Source organism: Schistocerca cancellata, chromosome 3 (assembly GCF_023864275.1).
Source record: "Schistocerca cancellata isolate TAMUIC-IGC-003103 chromosome 3, iqSchCanc2.1, whole genome shotgun sequence".
Classification (NCBI taxonomy): Eukaryota; Metazoa; Arthropoda; class Insecta; order Orthoptera; family Acrididae; genus Schistocerca; species Schistocerca cancellata.
This window is the reverse complement of record NC_064628.1, coordinates 547,557,805-547,580,515: the sequence shown is the minus strand read 5'-3', so window position 1 is coordinate 547,580,515 and position 22,711 is coordinate 547,557,805. Positions and strand designations below refer to the sequence as shown.

Here is a 22,711-nt window from a genome sequence, read left to right as displayed (position 1 = left end):
TAGTGTGTTAATGTCTGCTCTGGTCTTATCATGTATTTATGGTGGAAAACAGAATCCATCAACTTTCATGGTCAGTTAGTGAGTGCATGTAGTGCCTCTGACGCCGCTTTGTTAATCTGCGGCCCAGATCGTAACACACCGTGTCGGTTTGTGAAACATCAGTACGGTTTACATCAGCAGCAGTGGCAGCTGCAGTACCAGCTGACACACTGCTGGCCACAGAGAACATTGGCTTCAGCAGTGGAGGCAGTGCGTGATGCAGGCAGCTGTAGAAATAACAGATGCATCAGCAACAACAGCATCTGTATGTGAGGAGCAACAAGCAAAGTAGCAAAATGGCCACGAATACACATTTCAACTGGTGTGTGGCTTTTTTGTGCCCCATGTTTCCTGTCTCTATCCTACAGCCAAATAGGCTAGAAACTGACTACATTTGAGAAAAATAGAAGTGATTTTTGCTCCCAACACCTCACATTGTGAAGAATTTGGGACACGAACTTTGTGTCTCTCTGATTGAGCTGTCTCTATATCCATGTGAAAGCATGGATACTGGAGAAAACTACTTGGTCTCTGCTGGCAGCAGCTACCAGTGGTCATTGTAGCGAGAGTAAATCGCCAAAAATAGTAATCAGAGCTACTTCAGAAGGAAAACAGAATAACAGCACACCGAGTAGCACAAAAACAGGTGCTTTAAAACGAAGTACATCTGCTGAAATGGTATAGTCGGTGACACCTTCAGGTGCATTGACTGCGGAAAAGATCACCATAGTCAATGATCTTCTTAGGGAACTTCAAAATGAACTGAGGCATACAAGAACCTTAACAGTTATAACACCAGCAATAGTGAAAAACAAAACTTGGGCACTCACCATCACTCGAGCACAATTACAAGGGCAGAAAAAGGAGTTAAGTAAATAAAATGAGCATTTATGTAAAAAAATTAGCTAATACCAGTGCACCAAATGTGTGGAAAAAATTCACCATCTGGAATCAGACATAACCAACCACAAATAAGAAAATCAAAGATTAAGAGCAGAAAGTAAGCCAACTCCATTGTCCTTTGCAGCAGTTGCAGCCACTGGCTCAGCTTCAAAACTGAAGAGCAAAGGACAAGAATGCATACAGTAAGCCAAGTCAAAACAGTAGTGTGTTCTCTTCTTGAAATCGGGAAACAATAAAGATGCCAAGGCCATACTTGAAACAATCACTAAACCAATCAATCCCAGACAAGAAAAGAGTAAAAATAAAAGCAATCAGACCCACAGCAAACACAGTCATCTTAGAAACAAAAACACAAGCAGATAAAAGGAAAATCATAGAACAGACACCCAAACTAAAAGGTACGAGACTGAAGAGCTGAGGAAATTCTGACCTTTCCTTGCAGTGTACCATGTCACAATACTTTAACAGATCAGGACTTCCTGGATGAACTATATGAGATCAACTTACACGAACACATCTCTAAGGAAGAGTTCTATGAGGAAGTAAAAATAAACTTCAAAACAGGTCCAAAAAAATGGTTCAAATGGCTCTGAGCACTATGGGACTCAACTGCTGTGGTCATAAGTCCCCTAGAACTTAGAACTACTTAAACCTAACTAACCTAAGGACATCACATACATCCATGCCCGAGGCAGGATTCGAACCTGCGACCGGAGCGGTCGTGCGGTTCCAGACTGTAGCACCTTTAACCGCTCGGCTACTCCGGCCGGCAAAACAGGTCCAAAAGGTAATCGAACAGTTAATAATGTCCTGGAAGTCACTCCAAGGGTTTGTTTTCTGCTGCTGCAAAGGGAAAAAGTTTATATTCAGTTCGAGTCCTTGTACATCAAAGATTTTATGGCTGTTCAGAAATACATCAAATGCTGAGGCCTAGGTCATCCACCAAAATGTTGCAATAAAAAACCAGTCTGTGGAGAATGTGCAAAGCCAGGTGACAAGAAGTAATGCTGAGAGGAGGCCACAGTTGGATGCATACCATGCACCTATAGAAACAGGACGAGATAAGGCAGGGCCTTCCCTGCCCTCCCTGCAAGCAGTTGTAAGAGAGGCGGAGTGCACTGAATAGGACATTACCGATAACGTTCACTAACATGGAGTACAACTACAACAGTTGTCACTAAAGCCCACCTTAAATAATAATATGCAAAGAAGCAATACATGCAAGCACAAACATAAGTCTCCATCAACTAAAATGAGAGATTGGCAGCATGCAGTCACTTGGCGACAACATAAGGGTATAACACAATTAACAGATCTGGAAATGGACAATCTTACATTGCTGCAAATGTGTCACATAATACAGCAAAGATATTTTAACGTCACTAATTATGTAGACGACGTGTGCAGGGTGTCGTTGGCTGCCACGTAGGAAGGCAGAGAAAAACACGAAATGTTCAATTGGGAAATCTTCAGGACCGGACTTCTGCCATGAGTGGAAGAGCTGGGAGAGTACATTTTCTACCAATTAGCCGGGAATGTAACAAAATAAGCAGAAAACAAACAAAAAATTATGCCCTAGGGCACCTCAGTGATACAAACACATATTCATCTCACAACACTGACAAACAAGGAAAAGGTAAAACATGTTGATTTCAGTACAAGAAACACAGAAAGGTACAACACCTGTCAACAGTTCACTATGCCAAAGCACATCATTCAAATTACATTCTGAATATGATGCTACAAAATGCCGACCGTACATAAAGCCCTATGTTTTATATACGGTGGCAGCACATACAGCACAGACACACAGGGAAATAGTCACAAAGAAAACACTCATTCGCCGAATAACCTCGAGATGGGCAAACAATATTCCAAAAACAGAGAGACTGACAGTCCAATGCTAAATACAAACAATCTACCTAATAACACAGTTAAAAATTCTTCACCCACACACAATGCCCAGTGTACACCCACACACAATGCCCAGTGTACACAAACAATTGGGGGGGGGGGGGGGGAGGCAATGTCAGCACATTTCATTTCACAGGACACACGCAGACACCCCAAACAACACAATAAAAACATAATTGATTATGATAATCTTAAGTGTAAGTTATGCATAAGTAGGTTAGAAAATAGAGACTCTTCCAGGCTGCTCTGCATCTGGTGATAAGCCTCAGTCAGCCGAAAGGGGAAAAAATAGGTTTGCCTACAACAGAGCAGACCGACAGAATGATACTTAGGACAAAGAACCTGCCAACTGACCATCATGAGCTCAGCAGTTTCTAAGGGCAAGCATGTGCATGGAGAGGTGAAGGTTTACATGCAGATAAAGTTTATAAGGACTTCATCGGGGCACATTTATTATGACCTTAAAGTGTGTGTGTGTGTGTGTGTGTGTGTGTGTGTGTGTGTGTGTGTGTGTGTGGTTTGAGGTTTTCAGGCGCTAAACAGCTTGGTCACATCAGCGCCCAAACGCATAGAAACAGGAACACATGCGGTGAAGGGACGAAGACGGACAGTGAACAAGGAGAACGACTAAAAGACACAGGCTTGACGCAGTTCCAAATCCTCACAAACAGAGGCAAAACAAGAGGAAAAGAAACGCACTAAAAGAGGAAAGGAAACACAAGGAAAAGAGAACAGAAATCGAAGTGAGACAAGTAGGTAATCGTGACTGGCAGACCTCTTACCTAAAACCTGGGTGAACCAGTCACCCAGCAGCACATTAAAATCCTCTCCCTAAAATCCGAGGCAACAAATTGGACAGGGCACAAAACCGTAAGACCTTAACCACAGTCGTTGCGTCGTCTTGCAAAATAGAGGGAAAATCCGGTGGCAAGGAAACCACCGCCCTCTGGTCAGAGAATAAAGGACAGTCAAGTAAAATGTGGCAGACAGTACTCTGGATGCCACAAGCACTGCAGATTAGGGGGGGGTCCTCCCGCCGGAGTAAAAAACCATGCGTTAAGGGACTGTGCCCGATGCGGAGGCGAGTGAGGAGAACCTCATCCCGCCTGCATGACTGGTAGGACGTACGCCATGGCCGCATGGTGGCCTTGACCAGACGCAGCTTATTTTCTCCAACTGCCAGCCACTCCTCTTCCCATTGACGCGTAACACGAAAACGCAAAAGGGAGGTAACAGCATGGAGGGAGACGGCACATTCAACAACGCGAGGGAGGGAACATGCACCTTTGGCAGCCACATCTGCCAGTTCGTTTCCCCTAATACCCACGTGCCCAAGCACCCAGCAGAAAGAAACCTCCTTCCCATGCCGTTGCAGGTGGAGTAGGGCATCATGGATGTTCTGGATGACCGTATCCGCTGGGTACAAGTGTTGCATGGTCTGAAGGGCACTCAGGGACAAGATCGCAAACAATTGTCAGCTGAGGGACGGCACTTGAAGCGGCGCAGAGGTGCACGGCGGGCTCGGATGGCTGAGCGGCACTCAGTGGTCCACCAAGGGACAGGACGCCTCTTGGGATGACTTGACGACCGTGGGATCGACAATTCAGCAGCATGGGAGACCACGGTTGTAACATGGTCGACCCATTCGTTGACGCTGGCACGGTGTTCCAAAACAGCTAAATGGCTAAAAAGTGTCCAGTCAGCTCTGCAGAGGTGCTACCTGCGCGGCACTGGTAATGCCACAGCCTCATACAGGAGGCGAATCCAAAGGGGGAAGTGGTCACTAGAATGGAGGTCAGCAGCAACCTCCCACAGAGCAGAATCCGCAAGTGCTGGAGAGCAAAAGGAAAGGTCAATAGCTGATGATGACCCAGAAGCAGTACAGAAATGAGTGGGAGCACCAGAGTTGAGGATGCACAGTTCTTCAGATGCCATGAGGCTTTCCAGAACGCAACCCCTGGGGCAAGTAGTCATAGAGCCCCATAAGACATTATGAGCATTGAAGTCCCCCAGAAGGAGAAATTGGTGGGGGAGTTGGCTAATAACGTCTGTGAGAGCCTCAGAGTCTATTGCATCCTGAGGCGGTAAGTAAACGGAACAGATTGTGAGCCTCCGTCCCACAAGAAGGTCAACTGCAACTGCTTGCAAGTCTAACGAGAGGGAGCTCAGATGAGTGGTGCATGTCACAGACAAAAACCGCAACACCACCCTTTGCCCTTTCCCCCATCAGATCATCTTTTCGATACACGGTATAGCCCCGTAAAGAAGGAGCATCAGTGGCCCGAAAATGTGTCTCTTGGAGACATAAGCACAAGGGGCGCTCTTGTACAAGGAGTTGTAATTCAGCCACATGCGTCCTGAACCCATTCAGGTTCCACTGTAATATGGGAGCCAGTGATCAGGATGGCTGAATTTTCACCCCGCCTCTGTGCTTTGGAGGAGAGTCCGTACTGGCCGGAGATTTATTCCTGGGGCGAGAATATCGCCCCCGGTCGACATCAATGTCCATCAGCTCCGATGGGAGATGTCAGACAGTACGATGGCATCGTCATCGGACTGACTCTGACTAGTCTCCTCAGGTGGCAAAACCTTTTCATCTTCGGCGTCTTCGTCTTGGGGGGCTTAGAATGCAGAACCTTGTCAACAGTTGGAGCTTTACTCGCCTGGGCAGAAGGCGCCATATGGGGAGGGGCAGGAAGTACCCCAATGTCAGCAACCACGGCCTTGTCCGACATTGTGGGGAGAGCTGCAGGTTGCAAAACAACCGCAGCAGCACAAGTGCACTGGCAAACACAGGTATTAGTGCTGACACTAGCAACCTCCGTTCGTGTATCAACAGTGGCCAACTGTACCAGTTTCTGCAGAGTGGAAGCAAAAGATGTTGTAAACACAGGAGGCTGCATGGCCTTAAAGAGCTTCTTGGCCTCACCATTGGGGATGCGCTTAGATGTTTTGATCTCCTGTATCTTCCGTTCCTCGAGATAGATGGGGCAGACCCGGCTCCAGACAGGGTGACTCCCAGAGCAATTCACGCACTTCACAGGCGATGAACAATCGGCTCCTTCATGGGCAGGCTGACCACATTTACCACAAGTGGCTATCCCATTGCACCCCAACGTAGTATGCCCAAAGCGCTGACATTTAAAACAGCACATTGGGTTGGGGAAATATGGCCGTACTGGCAAACTTAAGAAACCAGCTTTAACATGCTCTGAGAATCTTGGGCAATTGAATGTGAGAATAAACGAGTCGGATTTGACTAGGTCCCCATCGACTCATTTCATAATATGCTGCACGTCGACAATACCTTCGTCAGCCCACTCAGATTTCAACTCGTCCTTGGGGATATCCACCAAGTCCCTACATGTCACAACACTCTTACTATTGTTCAAAGTGGAGTGGAACTCGGTCTCGATAGCGTATTCTCCGAGACAGGTTGCTTTCCGAAGAGAAGTGACTTGACGGGAACTAGAAGAACTAACAGAGTCCCATTGCGCAGTCGCTTCACAGATTTCAGTGTTCCTGCAATTCCCTCAAGACCCTTGTGGATGTAAAAGGGAGAAACCCTCTCAAAGCTACCTTCCTTCCGTTTGACAATCAAAAACACATTCTGGTTATCAGCATGTCCTCTGTTACGACAGTCTGATAAATCTCTAGTAACACCAGGCACTGAAGGCCCACCCAATCCACTGGTAGGGGGAAATGTAGAGGTCGAAGGGTCCATTGTGGTCCCATGAACAGCTAGGGAACTAAAGGTCCACTCAGACAGAGCCCCGCGTGCCTCAGTAAGCCTTATACAACTGGGGTGCGGCAGGTGCCCCAGAGGTTGCCCGCTTGCGACTGTTCCACCCCAACACAGCCATGCATCTTATAGGCGCGCAGCACACCATAAGATTGAGGGGTTTTTAGAGAGGTTTACCTTCCTTGCAATCCAGGCGGTCAAGCCAAGATTACCATTCCCCGCAGCACACAACATTCCACCGCCGCGCCATACGGTGGTCGCTGAAGCATGTCCGGGGGTTACGGTGACAGGAGACTGGCGGCGCTGACCAGTCCCCAGCTCAGGACCCCGGGGTTGCTAAGCCCGTACTCAGCAAATGAATGCTGAACCCCTGGGGGGGACCTTAAAGAGACAACACCTAAGTACTATGCCTTTACTAGATACCCCCCGCTGTGAAGATCTCACAACTAAACTACAATAGGAGCATTTTGGTTGGAGTGGAGTTGGGTAGACTTCTGAACGAAGTACGGGCAGATCGAATGTCTCCAAGAGCCATGTATGCGTGGCAGGAGACTTCCAGGCCTTCCCAAACAAGTCTTAACAATTACCGGAACCCAAAACACCAAGACTGCAATTGTAATAGCGAATATAAATTATATAGCCACAAAAATAACACTACTTTGTTCTGAACTTGTAGCCATAGCTGAAATTACACCTGCACAAGAATCTTGGCTTTTCACATCCATGTTGCACAGTATTCAAACAGAGCCATTTTTTCGGGTCAAAAGCTTGCTCACACTTAGTGGCATCAATGCACGGTTGACTCCGTGACACACAGACATAACAGACAACAGTGAACAAATCATAGTTGACACAATAAATAAAAACAGCCTCTTTGTTCTAAACAAAACTGGACAAACGCCTACATACTGCAACAATGCAGAAGGATCCAGCAATATTGTGATCTCAACAGAAAATGCAATGTCTATAATACATGTTAACAAGTGAGAAGTACTAGAAAATACAACACACAAGTGACCACAATGCCGTACTCATCCACAACACAAACACATATACAAACATGAACACACAAACTCCACATCAACAAAAATGACTTCTTCTAAACAAAACTGACTGGCAAAAATTAAGGGACATGGTTGAAGAATTTTCCCCCCATACATTCAATGGTAGCATGGACTATAAAGCTCACATTCTGACGGACTTGCTTCGAAAAGCACAACTATCAGCTATCCCAAATACTGGCTGTACACTGAAACAGAAACTCCCCTGGTCCACTGAGTAAACAAAACTAAGGAAAGAAGCCAGAGACAAAAGGAAACATTATCAGAAAGCAAAAACAGCTCAACAGTGGGTGGCAAGATTCTAACTATACCATGATGCAAAGAAAAATATAAAAACAAATTATACAAGACCAGACAGGACCAGTGGAACGATTTTGTCAAAATTCAGCTACAAACAATACATGGTGGAAACCATTCACACTACTAATAGATAAGGCAAAGACACCGACAGTACTGTCAACTTCTGGCGCACAGATGACACTACTACAAGGGGCCAGAGATGTTCAGCATGGTACCTGCTGAACAAGCTTCTCCCTGATGACGAAAAGGCAAATGACCAGCAACATCACACAGACTTACGAAGACAAATGGAAGACACCTATACAAATCACCCCGTTACTGTCCCATTTGACCAAGACGAGGTAGCGTTAGCAACAAAACAATTAAACAATAAGACGACTCCCAGTCCAGATGGAATACACTCAAAAACACTAAATATACTGTTGCACAGGTCACCCCAAATCTTAACAGAGTTACTGAATGAAGCATTGCTGCAAGGTAGTGTTCCTGGTATGTGGAAAACAGTGAACATAGTAATCATCAAAAACTCAGAGGATCAGTACCCATCAGACCCAAAGACTTACACCAATTAAATCTTTGGAAGGTTAGGACATAGCAAAAAGAATGGGAAACAACTGACAAAGGCTGTCAGGTTTTCCCCTTCTTCCTGAACGTCTGGGAACAGTTGAGGCTCATACATGTTGACCCAAGTCGTGGTGTGGTACACTTCCTGAAAGCCCATGGCCCTTGCCCTACACATTGTATAACACTACAATGTGGGACACAAACACACAAATGTAAGTCTGATGTCAGAAGTGAAAGACATAGGGCAAGCTTTAAAAGACCCAGATAAGTGGAGAACTCTTAAACACTTCACTGATGAAATATCAAGAGCACTACACAAGACTTATAAGCAGCAACAACCATATACAATATATAACCCGAAACACACCCTACACCACACCATGATGCATGGGACAACAGAGATAACAACACTGATATCGAAACAGATGAACATATAGACACGGACGATGACATGAATACTCCAATATCACCAGATACATACACACCATAGTAGTAGATCACATGACTGCAACAAAGTAATACAAAAATGGAATTTAGAAATAAGTTAGCAGTAGATATAAAACATCAAATTTTCCTGTCTGTACAAGTAAAACAAATTTAGTTCTTTAGATCATTACTCTCAAACATGTAAATGCGTAACTTATGAAATGTATAAAATGCAAACTGTAAAACATAAAAAATTGTACATAAACTTACAAATGCAGTATAATAAGACACAAATACACAAAAACAGGTGCACAGCATCGATAAAAAGTGCCCTTCAGGGAGACGAGGCTCAAGGTCACCTCCTGAGGCTCCTCTCCCACTTACGGCATGGTTAAGTGGCGGAAGGAATTGCAGTGACAGATAGTACTGCCATACCTTGAGAGTTAATATCACAACATAAATACATAGAGTAGTTGCTATGGTAGAACAGAATATGCTAATCCACATGAGACAGGCTCAAATTGTTTACTGAACCCCACCCCCTCCCCATTTGAAATAGCTAGGTAAATGGACCTCTCTTGATACCTAAATCTTTCCTTTCGTGTATTATTTTCTTCTTAAGAATATAGTAATTTTTTCACAATTGTACTTTTCATATCTTGTAGTTTTTTTCTTTCATTTTTCTTCTTTAATGATATAAAAACAAGGAATGTATTAAAAGTCTGAAAATTGTCTAGTTTGTGGTAGCAAACAACTCACTATAATTACCATGGTGGTGGACGACTCTGTAATGTTAATAAATAAATAATTTGTGGAAATTTTGGTGAAGTTCATGCCAGCCCTCCTGACATTTTTTTAATAATTTCATGATATAGAGGATAATTAGTATGCAAAATTGAATAAATGTGCTGATATGGTTCGTGGTGGCTTAGCCACTGCTGGTTCCTTCTACAGGAAGAAAAATACCATTGCCATTGGCATAGGGGCCACGCTCAATAGCTGAGCAATAGTAGCCGTGGGTGGGTTTCTTTACCACATGTTCCAAGCCTGATAAGGGTTTCTCTACACAGGATCCCAGTCCAGATAATATTTTTCTTAAGTGTCAGAGGCCAAGGCTAGAAGTCTCTTTTAGGATACTAAGCCTGTGTTTACTTCAAGCTATTTGAATTTTTTACAAGTTTCATTCATTTTCTGTGGAGTGTCATGAGGAAAACTACTCTGCTTGCTAAATGATTTCACTGAGGGGATTGTTTAGGAAGAAATTTTGGTAAGACACAACTCAAAAAATGACGCTATTCATATGTGATTACCTTAGGTCATTAGAGCCACAAAAAAGAAGAAGAAAGTACTCTCCTTTTTTCGGGCGGGGTGGGGTGAGGGGGTGGGGGGAGGATTGCATATTCGATTTCATTTTTAAAAAATGAATTTTGTACAGTTGAACACTGCAGAGATGCATAAAAAACAAAAAGGACTGCTTATTTGCAGTTTTTTCTGACTCAAGCTCATTTCCTAGTCATCAGGACTTTTGATACCTTCCACAGAGAGAACTAACCCAATTGTAAAACTTAATAAATGATGTCAGATTTGAGTATCAGTGGAATATGGAACTATTTTCAATGCAGCTCCAGCTTGTCATTGTTTTTCAGGGCTTTATATGCTCGCCTTGCAAAACCACATCTAGTTTTTTAGGTGGTTTAGAACACCGTCTTTTTAATGAAAAGTGTTTTAAAGGATTTCCAGAAGGGTTTTTCTTTCTTTTTTTGCAAAATTGTGAATGGAATTTTACATTTAAGACATTGTGTTGCTTAGTACATACATGTAAAGTTTCAGGTTTATCTCACAGTTACTTTCAGAGATATACAAAGCTAAACTTAAACATTCTTTCAAGTGTCTATTTTTTCAGCCAATTTTGCCTCACCTCGTCATTTTTTAGGATGATATATGCTTGCACTGCTAAACCAAATTTAGTTTTTTTAAGTAGTTTGGAACATGATCTTTCTAATGGAAATGGTTTAAGAGAGTTTGCAGAACATTCTTTTTGTGAAAGTACTATTTTTGGTGTTTTTAGAAAAATCATCATCTCTGCCCTCAATCTGTAAGCTATCGGAAGGTAGGACAAGAATGAAATTTTATATTCTATGACCTTGTATTGGTAAGTTATTACATGCATAGTTTCAGGTTTATCAGTATTGCCAGAAATATAAACAGATAAACTTTTTTTTCCCCCCTCAGTGTGAGTTTTTTCAGTTGACTTTGCTTCACATTATCCATACAAAAATTTCTCAGGAAATCTTTTAATTATATCACTTAAGATAGAGCAAAAAGTTGTAAAGATATTCAAGTTTTATTTATTTAAAGAAAATATTGCCTGAGATATCAAGTCTTAAAGTTGCTGAAAACTGAAGGGTGCAGTGTTGATAGCTGCACTATGAGGTCAAACAAATGATTATATCTCTGGAAGTATTGAACTGATCGTGATATTTTACTAATGGTTGTTGGGAAAATATGCACATATTCATACGAAATTCCAGCAAAATCTGTGATGACCATGTGGAAACTTTTTCCAAAATTAGACAACTTGGCATGGAATAGCCCTTTTGCATGTCTTGATCTGAGAATCATTTTTCCAGTTTGTTACTCAGAAGGTGCTAGAATAGTTTCTTTTGGTTACTTCTAGCCCCTTATAGCTTATAGAATAGTGTTTTGTGGTAAAATCACCAGTCGATCAAAAGAAAATTTTACATTACAGAAGAGGGTTATTCAAATCTTGTTACATGACTCTGCTATACTTCACTGCAAGCCCTAACTTAAAAAGTTGTGTGCACTTTCTGTAAACTCTCCCACACACACACATAACACACACAAATATTTGTTGATGACAAGAGCTTGGTCACTGGCAAACCAACAGCTATTATCACAGTTGTAACACACAATTATGGGTCCCTCTACGTAAAACAAGTAAGAACAACTTGTACTCAAATACAAGTGAGCCACTTTGGTGTCATTCTTTATAATTCACTGCCAACATAGATAAAGATGTTGGAAAAGGAAATAGGCTTTAGAGCTAAGTTAAAAATCATTTCTTGTTGAGAAGTGTTTCTACAATGTGTTAGCTTGCAGAAATACTAGATCTCCACTTATTGTTGAGTACTTTGTAACCTGTGTTTGTTGTACAACCTAAGCTGTCTGTCTTTGCAAATGAATGTTTCTACCATTGGTTTTCTGTTTTCTCTTTTCCGCATGAAGTGTAATACAACTCCTTAGAGGAGGGATCTGGTGCAAGAGTAGTTGTGACAGATGTACTGTCGGCAGGTGTTCGTGTAATCTACTTGTAGGCCTAGACCAGGTTAAGTAGTTCTCCTTCCACTTTGTGTACCAAATGAGCTGGCTAAGCCAGTCAACGCTCTGAGCTTGCATTTGGGAGGAGAGGGGTTTGAGACCTGTCCAGGCATCATGACTTGGGTTTTCCACAGTTTCTCCCAAGTTACTAAGGGTAATGCTGAGAATGTTCCATTGATTAGACCATTGCCACCTTCCTGCTCCATCCTTGCTTAATCCTTTCCTATTTGGTTGTTTTATGTATGTCTTCATTATTTCTGTATTGTATGTGGCACATCCAATGTCGTCGTGCTGAATGATCCAAGGATGAATACATAAATACCCCTCTCACCACTGCAATGTAAGTTATTTCGATATTAGTGTCAGTGAGGCTGAGAAACAGTGGATTCTTGTCACGTTCTCTATTTAACTTGCAATTGACTTAGCCCCCATTTTACCCATAAAGCAGTGATTGGACAATTTAAGTAGAGGCCACACCCTTCTACGAGAAGGTTAGGTGTGAGGCACAAATTACTGTCCTCTCTCACTAACAATCATCTTTTGTAGAATCCTAGAATATACTCTGAGTTTTAATAGAATAGAATGATCTCCTACTTGCCAACCAGTACAGATTTCGAAACACACCTTGTGCTTTTTTCATATGACATTCTGAAACCCATTATCAAAGGAATCAGGTCGATACAATATTTCTCAACTTCCAAAAAGCACCTGACTCAGTACTATGCTCTTACTAACAGTACGATTATATATGGTACTAATCAAAATTTGTGATGGGATTGAGGATTTCTTGTTAGGAAGGACAGAGCCTCTTATCTTGGATTGAAAGCCATCACAACAGAAGCTGGGGTACCTTCAGAAGTACCCCAGGGAAATATGTGGAACCTTCGTTGTTCATACTGTATATTAATAATCTGCAGATAATATTAGTAGCAGCCTCAGACTTTTTGCATATGGTGCATTTATCTATGATGAAGAACTATCTGGGAAAAGCTGCAAAAATATTCAGTCAGCTCTGGGGCAAGATTGTAAAGTGGAGCAAAGACTGGAAACTTGCTTTACATAAATGATAATGGTTCAAATAAAGATTCTTAGTTGAATACAATATGAAAGTACTATTATTGGAGCAATTGTACAGAAATGTAAAATTATGTGCCTCAAAAAATAAAAAATCATATCATCTTATGACTGCAATATCAAAGAGTCACAATTGGAATGACTCAACTCATACAAATAACTGGGTTAAGAATTTTGTAGGTATAGTAAATGGATAAAACAGAGGCCCAGATGTCGGTAAGGCAGGTGGCAGACTTCAGCTCAGAAGCAGGATACTGGGGAAAGGCAGTCAGATTACAAAGGAAACTGCTTGCAAATGAGTGGTGTGTCCAATCTTAGAATGTTGCTCAAGTAACCTATACGGAGAACCCACATCAAATTGCAGTGATTTTGTGACAAGTGGTCTTGTGGTTCTCACCCCACCATCTCCAATTTCGTTCAAATTTGGCGTGCAGGTTTACTAAAGGAACAAAGGAAGATTTATAAATCTCTAGTTCTCAAAACTTGTGAGTAGGAGCCTCTTTAGTGAAGAACGCACAAGTGTCACTGCAACATTTCAAAAATTTTAGCCATATTTGAAGTGATGTAATTCTGTGGTAATTACAGTAAAGCTGCAAAACTTGGCAAGCTAATTCAACAGTTAGAATTGTGCACATCCGGTAAGTTTTATGTCTATCATCTGTCGGTGCTACACTGCCAGATGCATATGGTGGTTTTTAATTGTAAGTTTTTTATTTCTGAAAAATCTTTATATAATATGATACATTCTATCAACCAATAATGACAACATGGCATGAAATTCTTACTCAGAATGAACATGTTCTGTTACAAAAATTATTGAAGACCAGCAGATGACAGTGGGGCATCTGTCGAAACCACAAACTGCCAAAAATAAAGAATAACATTTACGGAAATACAGAAGCGTCCGATCTTACCCGTCGGCTTTGACCCATGACGTCACAAATACCGCGGAAACGACTATAAACAATTCCAATATGGCGGATATAAAAACATCGCATACGTATTGTAAACACTGAAATACACAAGTTTCACAAAAAGCCTAATGACTGTAACAGGACAAGCGTGGGAAATTAGGGGTTTTTGGGTGCGGAGAAACTAAATATACAGAAATGTAGCCACCGACCGCCATTCAAAACCACGCAAAACAACGAAATAAATCAACATCACAAAACTGACCAAATACCAAAAAACACATTCCTATCCATAATCGGACACTTCCCTTAACCTATATAGCTCAACAGAACCTACCGATCACATCCCCCAATAGAAAACTAAGAAACGAAAGCTTCCCTTACACCTACATACATCGGCACTTATGCAGTTTAGCAGGTACGGAAAAAATTTTTCATTTTTTTTCAAAATTTGATCATCATGTGTCGTTATGCGGGGGGGGGGGGGGGAGTCTGCAGTGCCCCCCCATCCCCCCACAGGCTTCATTAGTGTCAAATCAATATTTTCGAATCATAGGCGGCCGCTGCCGCGGCCGCATTCCAAAAAAAAACTCCCAACCTAACCTCAAGTGGGCTACGCTACAGATCAATATGTTCATCAAATTGCTTCATATTACGTATACATGTTCATTAGTGTCAAATCAATATTTTCGAATCATAGGCGGCCGCTGCCGCGGCCGCATTCCAAAAAAAACTCCCAACCTAACCTCGTATTCAGGGCTACGCTACAGATCAATGTGTAGGTCCCTTACGTCGCGGGTCAAAGCCGACGCGTGAGATCGGATGTTTCCAACCTATACCCAATACACAAAACATACATAAATAACAAAAAAAAAAAAAACTCACTAATAGAAATTCCGCTTCAAATCCAACACCTGAGCAACAGAAAACTGACCCCACCACACGAAACAAACGAAAACCATGAACACACCACCAGAGAGCACGACAAACAAAAACAAGACATCTACAAACACGCCACAATCGCAAATCAAACTCCGCGCCGTAATGACGTCACACACCACAACACGCTTACGTCACGGGTCAAAGCCGACGGGTAAGATCGGACGCTTCTGTTGACCCACATTTACGATCTTGGCTACAGAAAGGTTTTTATCAACAGATACAGCTGTCGTATAATGGCTGAATGAATATGTCTTTGTTGAAGGCAACATGGGTAGATCTCATGGCTAATGACGAGTTGCTGAATTGAGTCGGGGAAAGTTCTTTGTGGCGGAATTTGTCTAGAGAAGGGGCTCACTGATAGGATACATCCTGAAGCATCAAGGAATATCTGGTTTAGTAACGGAGGGTGAGGGGGGGGGGGGAGTGGTTGTAACATTTTTGGAGAGAGACAAAAGCTAGATTACAATAATCATGTTCAAATGGATGAAGGATGCAGTAGTTACCCAGAGATGAGACTTACAGTGGGTAGACTGGCGTGGGACCCTGCATCAGTAACACAACATTGTAATTAATTCAAACCATTTCCACGCGTGGTGACAAAAATGTAATATCAATAATGGTACACAATTGTTTCACATTCATGTGACGTATATTTTCCATTCTGTTATCAATGCCGATGAGCTTACCTGGCACACATATCAGATCACTCTCACGCGTATCCATTACTTCACATAATTTCACTGCACAAATGTCGAAATCCTGTACTTCCTCTAATGTTGTTGTTCTTCTACCAAGCCGTTTCCATTACCACGAGCATCAGTTCACCAACAACAGAATACAGAAGTCACGACTAACCAAGGATGTTACGTAGTGACTAGCGACAGCACTTACTTTGGCTGGACAAGCGAAGGAATAACTCTACAGCCAACTCTTTGGAGCAATGTGTTTGTGTGTCAACCGCGTGTCAAAGCGTAGTCGGATTTTGGAAGTGCGGCGGTGTGCTACAAGTGCAACGTGTGTAGGACATAAATCAAAACGGATTGAAAACATGATCGTAATCACTAGTTTAACGTGTGTAGGGGAAAGTCTGATTGGAGGAAATGGCGTTAATGCGTTTGAAAAGAGCGAATAGATTGTTGATGTGGCAACATTACTCTTTCTGTCCAGTGCCGGACATACTTGGACGTGGCTTGTAACTTGTGTGGGGTGTGGACATGTACTACTTGAAATTATATTATAATTTCTAAACGCAGTTCCCGTTCAAGATGTCGAGTGTGTCGAATCTCAAAGTCGCATCCAATATTCAGCAGAGACGAGTGTTGATATTGAAACATTTAAGTCTTATTACGCTCACATTGCAGAATGCAATTCTCGGTCTCAGTATGCGGTATGCGAGAACTAGAGTGGGTGACATGTTTTTTTCGTCAACTGCAGTATTTATGTCTGAAGTTGTGAAGCTATTTACATGTATTTTGTTGGTATGGCAAGAAGAAGGTTCTTTGCAGAGATGTGTAACAGCTTTACACAACACTATTATCAAGCAGCCCATGGACACTTTGAAAGTATGTGTACCGTCATTGGTATACATCATTCAGAACAATATGCTTTATGTATCTGCGTCTCATCTCGATGCAGCAACTTATCAAGTAACATATCAGTTGAAGATTCTCACAACTGCCATGTTCACTGTTTTGATTTTACGAAGAAGCCTCCGACCTTTACAGTGGGTGGCTCTTGTAGTGTTGTTGATAGGAGTGGTTTTGGTGCAATTAGCACACACTGATCCTCCAACTCCTCCACCTGCAGGTGCTCCAAAACAGAATCGTTTTATTGGTTTTTCTGCCGCTTTGTTTGCATGTGTTCTTTCTGGCTTTGCAGGAATATATTTTGAAAAAATTCTCAAGGGATCAGACATTTCTGTATGGATGCGTAATGTGCAGCTTAGTTTTTTGTCTCTGCCATTTGGTCTCTTAACATGCCTCTTTAATGACTGGACGAAAATCAAACATGTTGGTTTCTTTTTTGGGTATGATTTCTTTGTTTGGTACTTAGTTGTTCTCCAGGCTGGGGGTGGTCTCTTGGTTGCAATGGTGGTTAAATATGCTGACAACATTCTTAAGGGTTTTGCTACATCATTGGCCATTGTTATATCATGTATCGCATCCATTTATCTCTTCAATTTCCAACTTGAGCTTCAGTTTGTAGTAGGGGCACTACTTGTTATGTGTTCAATATTTATGTACAGTTATCAGCCTAAAGCTCCCCAACCACAGAGTGGCATTACTATAAAGGTATAAAAGACACTGCAAATCGATGTGTATTTTAGTGGTGTTTTTTATGCCAATGTCTTAGATAATGTATGTTTCAGTTTTGCTATACCTTTGAAGAAAAAGTAGTTTCATGCTATGGAAGACTAGAGAAAGGGAAATCATTTGCTTAACAAGCAAAATGATAAATCAAAAGCATGCTATTCTGAGAGAATAACATACATAATACACATGCAAATATGGATTTGCAGACAGAGGTAGACAAGGAAAGAACTAGTAACTGAAGCCAGAAGCACAGTTGCCACTCAGAATGAATCAGTCTAGGTAACTGCTATTTCACTTCTTGAATGATTGATGTATCATTCCCTCAAATTAAACTGTTTCATGAAAACTTTTGTTTAAGAGGGCAATCCCATAATTAAAACTGCTCATGTTAATTAGCCTTTGAATTTATTCCTAACTGTGTATCCTATTTGGCACAAAACTAAATTAAGATTTTTAGCAGTATTACTGGTTTGTCCAGATCTTTTATTCACTATTTTCTACTTTTATTGCCTGTTTACTACTGAATATGCAATATTATCATTATATGTTGTATTATGATTATTTCACAAAACTGAAATCCATGTAAGATGTTAGATTCTTTGAGGTTGTCTCAGATATACTTTTTTTAATGTGGCATAAGTCTGATGACATGTATATCTTATTCCAAATAGTTAAAAGTATAACTTAATGTTAAGAGATCATTGTCAGTGACTGTAGGCACATGTTGTGTTTATGGTTGTTGCTTAAAAAATATTCCAAATTAACTAAATTGCTTAGGGGATTATCATTTGTGACGCGATATTTTAAATGGAAACATATTTAATAACTAAGATTTTTGGAGACTTGAAATGTCAGTATCAGAAGTGTGATACATGAGATTATTTTTATGCCTAGAGAGGTATGTGCTGTCAGCATCATGCTCAAGTTGTTTCTTCCATAATATTTTCATTTGACTGAAAGAGATTGTATTTACATGTAAATATCATAGACTATTTTCATCCAGAGATGTTTCTATTACTGACTGAAAGATTTTGTACAAATTGCCAGTATTGCTCATTCGTCTGATAAAATTCTATAATTACATGCACACACATTATTTTTTGGATTGATAAAACATGCAACAATGTTTTTCAGATAGTTTAGTACATTAGGTAGTACAGTAAAAAATAAATGTTGGAGAACTCTGTAGAAACATTCATGATCCTATAATGTGGTACAGTGCTGAGTGGTGTTACTTTGAAACATGAAGTGCTGCACAGATATCATCATTGGAATGGTGTAAATTGGGTTAAGATGCAGAAAGTGTTAAGAATCAGTTCCACTGACTGTAGTCAGAAACTTATGGTGGTGTTTCCTGGAATCAGTTGTTATATAGTTTTATCATTGGCAGTGAACCACAGAAATTCTGTTGCTCAATAGCACTTCTCTAACATACAGAGAATGTCTGTTTGACAGGAGCATTTTAAGCCTCTACCTTGTTGCGTGGTTAACTACATAAGATTTAGTTTGCTTATAATTCTGGCATTGTACAAATGTATTTAAGAGCTGATAGACATTGGAAATTATTCTTCGTAACACAGGTACACTGCTGGAGTAGTGCACAAAGATTTTGTGTTTACTGCAGCCAAATTTGCTAATGGTCTTACATTTGTAGGATGTGTTATTACTTTTCTCACAGTCATCGGCTACTGGAGTAATCAGGTTCAATGATGGGTCACTTTGTGATCATCTCTAACTTTGAGTCTTTGATCATCTAACATTCCATTCAAAGCAACAGGTACAATTGTTACAGATAGTTAATCAGTCTTTAAATTCCATTTTCTTCTCTGGAACCTGTGTAGGCATTATGCAGGATAATGCATATAGTCTCCCACCTTGCCGATTTTGTACACTGTGATCTAAAGATGTTATGCTTAAGCAGAAATGGGGAGTTAAAAGGATATGTTTCAGAAAGAAATTGTTTATGTGCAAATAATCTGTCACTTGGTACAGAGACTACCAAGATCATTCGCAGAAGATGTATCAGCTTGTTACAGCAAGTATGTTAAGTGAGGCTTCAAAGGCTAGCTTACAGTTAAGAGTAGAAAATATGTGGAGAATTGGAGTTAGTCACAGTATAAAACTGCATATTGCATTACATCACCCTCTGCCTTTATTGAAGAGTGTTTTATATTGTAGGCGTACACTCTGGCTGTACAGCACCAGAGTTCAGTGTCACGAGCATGATAAATGATACTTAAATATGCTGATTTAAAACCCAAGAGACTACATTCCTGAAACAAAACTGAAGTTTGTAGCATTTCGTGAAGGCTTGTTTGTTGAAGTGGGTCTTAATCCATTGTATAGTCATCATGGCTTTTCAGTGGAACACTTAAGCATCATTGCCTAATCACTATTTTTGGGCTAAACAGCTACAGTCTGGTATAGAGGACTTCACGTTATGTGTAGCCATTGTTGTTTTGGCTTTTGTTTTCATTGGTCCCTTTTATAATGAAAACTGAAAATCAGTAAGAAACATTATAGAGCTGTTAATTGCAAACACATGGGAGAACTGTACTACGCCAAGATATATGGATGTCTTAAACAAAGATGTATTAACTAGAATTCTTGGAGGACAGTGTTGAACTTGATGGAGACACCCAAGCATTGTCATGAAAATGAGTGTACTGAAACACTTCGTAAAGAACCCTTCTTGCCAATGCACATCACTACCAGGATGTGTAATTCATTTTGTGTTAATGTGGGATTGTGGAGTGTATAAGCACCGTTATGTGAAATTTGAGTAAACTGTTCATTTACAATTTGGAGTTTTTATTAAGAAAATAACAAATAAGGGAAAAAATTAGAGGAAAAGGAAGATGGGGAGAGCAATAAAAAGAAAAAGTGGAATTAAAAAATGGACATCTTTTCATTTAAGTATATACTACCTTTTTTTTAATGTTACAAAGAAACCAGGCAACATATGTAAGGGAAATGGACTTATTTGCACTCGGAAGGTCAGTAATTAATAGGGACAACAGTCTTCACAACTGCCTCAAAAAAAAACATAGGCCCTACATAAAATTGTAAATTTGCGTACACCTAAGTGCAAAACAAGAAAATTCCCATTTGCAAATATTTTATTAACATTAAATGGGGGAAGGAGCACTTATCAACAGCTGCAAAAAAAAAGAGAGAGATGTTGACTGACTAGAATGCTAAAAGGTATTTTTTTTCTTTGACATAATTAGCAGATAGTTTGCTAACTCTTATAAAACTGTCACAATACACTATTGCATTGTCTGCTATTCTGTTTAGATTCTTTTCTGCCTTCCATTTCCTATTTTGTTGTAGTCTCCCATGCTTTGGAATCAGTGTGTGATTTCGCATATATTATAAACTGCTAGTGTCTCCCTTCCACTGTTCAGAAACATCAGAGTGTTTTCATGACATGAAAAATAATATTTGTGTATTTGACATGAATGGAGACTGTGCATCATTTGTCACCATATGGTAACTACTATGTAGTAGATCTTATTTTAAATTTTGTTCATGTCAAGCATTCAAGATTTCATGAATGTTTACTGAAATTGTAATAACTGTTAGTATTTAACAAGGCAGACTTTCTCATACCGATTAGGTACATCTAACAATAGTCTAATTACTGTAGTCTTGGACAAAGGTTGTTTGAAATTACAACCTTTTTTATGGTGTGTTCTGTTTCCTGTGGTGTTTTCTGTGGCTCTTTGTACTTAGTTTAAATCAAAATATCACATTTTGTAATAGCCTTTAAAGCTTTGATTTGTACTGTGTAAAATGGTTTGACATAGTTGCTCTTTATCTGAGTACTAATTCATGTAATTGGTGCTATTTGGCTGACATCAATGGATGTTGCTTATTTATTTATTTGTTTAATTAGCTCTTTGTGGCACAGAATTCTCTCTCTCTCTCTCTCTCTCTCTCTCTCTCTCTCTCTCTCTCCACAGTTTCTCAAAAAAATTATGTGGTGTATCTGTTTATGCTGTCTCATTCTCTGCAAACAAGTTACTTTAGTGGATTATATTATTTTTTGTGTATTAATTTACTCTTATTCTAGAGGGAAAATTGCTATCAAGCAATTGTCCAATTAAAGCAGTGTGCATATTTTCTGGTAGCCTAAACTTAATACTGCCTGTAAACTAAAGATAACCAACATTTACTGAATCAAGTAACTGATGCCAGCATGTTGTGGAGAGAGATGTATTAAAGATTTTTTTATGGAAATGTGACTGGTAAATAATAAACTGAACTTATTTTTTCCAAACATATATTGAAATTAATTTGATATTTTTACACACATATATATATATATATCTGTACTCTGCCAACCACTATGAGGTGCATGGCAGAGAGTACGTTACACTGTACCAGTTCTTTAAGGTTTGTTCCTGTTCCATTCATGTATGGAGCATGGGAAAAATGATTGATTGAATGCCCCTGTGTTTGCAGTAATTCTTCTAATCTTATCCTCATGATCCCTATGTGAGCAATATGTTGGGGGTTGCAGTATATCCGTAGAGTAACCATTTAAAGCTGGTTCTTAAAACTTTAAACTTTCAGACAGTTTGTCTATCTTCAAGCCTTTCAGTGCAGTTCCTTCACTATCTCTGTGACCCTCTCCCACAGATTAAAGAAACCTGTGTCCATTCATGCTGCCCTTCTCTGTATTCGTTCAGTATCTCCTGTTAGTCCTATCTGGTATAGGTCCCACACACTTAAGCAATATTCTAGCATGGGTCACATGAGTGATTTGTAAGCAATCTCTTTTGTAGACTGATTGCACTTCCCAGTATTCTACCAATAAATCAGTCTACCACCTGCTTCACACGATTGAAGCTATGTGATCAATCCATTTCATATCCCTACAAAGTGTTACACCCAGGTGTTTGTATGAGTTGGCCACTTCCAACAGTGACTCATTGATATTGTTGTCAGAGGATACTGTGTTTTTTCGTTTTGTGAAGTGCAGAGTTTTACATTTCTGAACATTTAGAGCAAGTTGCCAATCTCTGCATCACATTGAAATCTTATCAAGATCTGACTGATTCAGATAGTGCTTCATTATAGATAACTGCATCATCCGCAAAAAGCCCAATTTTACTATTAATATTGTCTGCAAGTTCATTAATATACAACATGAACACTCGCCTGGGGAACACCCAAAGT

General features: G+C 40.4%; 2 protein-coding genes across 3 annotated transcripts in view; one reads left to right on the top strand and one right to left on the bottom strand.

Moving 5' to 3' along the window:
* Positions 1 to 16,069, bottom strand: part of LOC126175386 (exosome complex component CSL4) — a 79,812-nt gene extending 63,743 nt beyond the window's left edge. For both annotated transcript variants that reach the window (XM_049922161.1, XM_049922162.1), the window contains exon 1: positions 15,902 to 16,069. In XM_049922161.1, the coding sequence (XP_049778118.1) occupies positions 15,902 to 15,938 (37 nt within the window). In that variant the 5' untranslated portion in view covers positions 15,939 to 16,069. The remainder of the gene's footprint in view (positions 1 to 15,901) is intronic.
* Positions 16,070 to 16,164: 95 nt separating this feature from the next.
* On the top strand, positions 16,165 to 21,811 carry LOC126175385 (UDP-galactose translocator). The gene has a single exon (XM_049922160.1). It carries the CDS (start codon positions 16,481 to 16,483, stop codon positions 17,510 to 17,512), a length of 1,032 nt encoding a protein of 343 aa, XP_049778117.1. The 5' UTR covers positions 16,165 to 16,480; the 3' UTR covers positions 17,513 to 21,811.
* Positions 21,812 to 22,711: the final 900 nt, after the last annotated feature.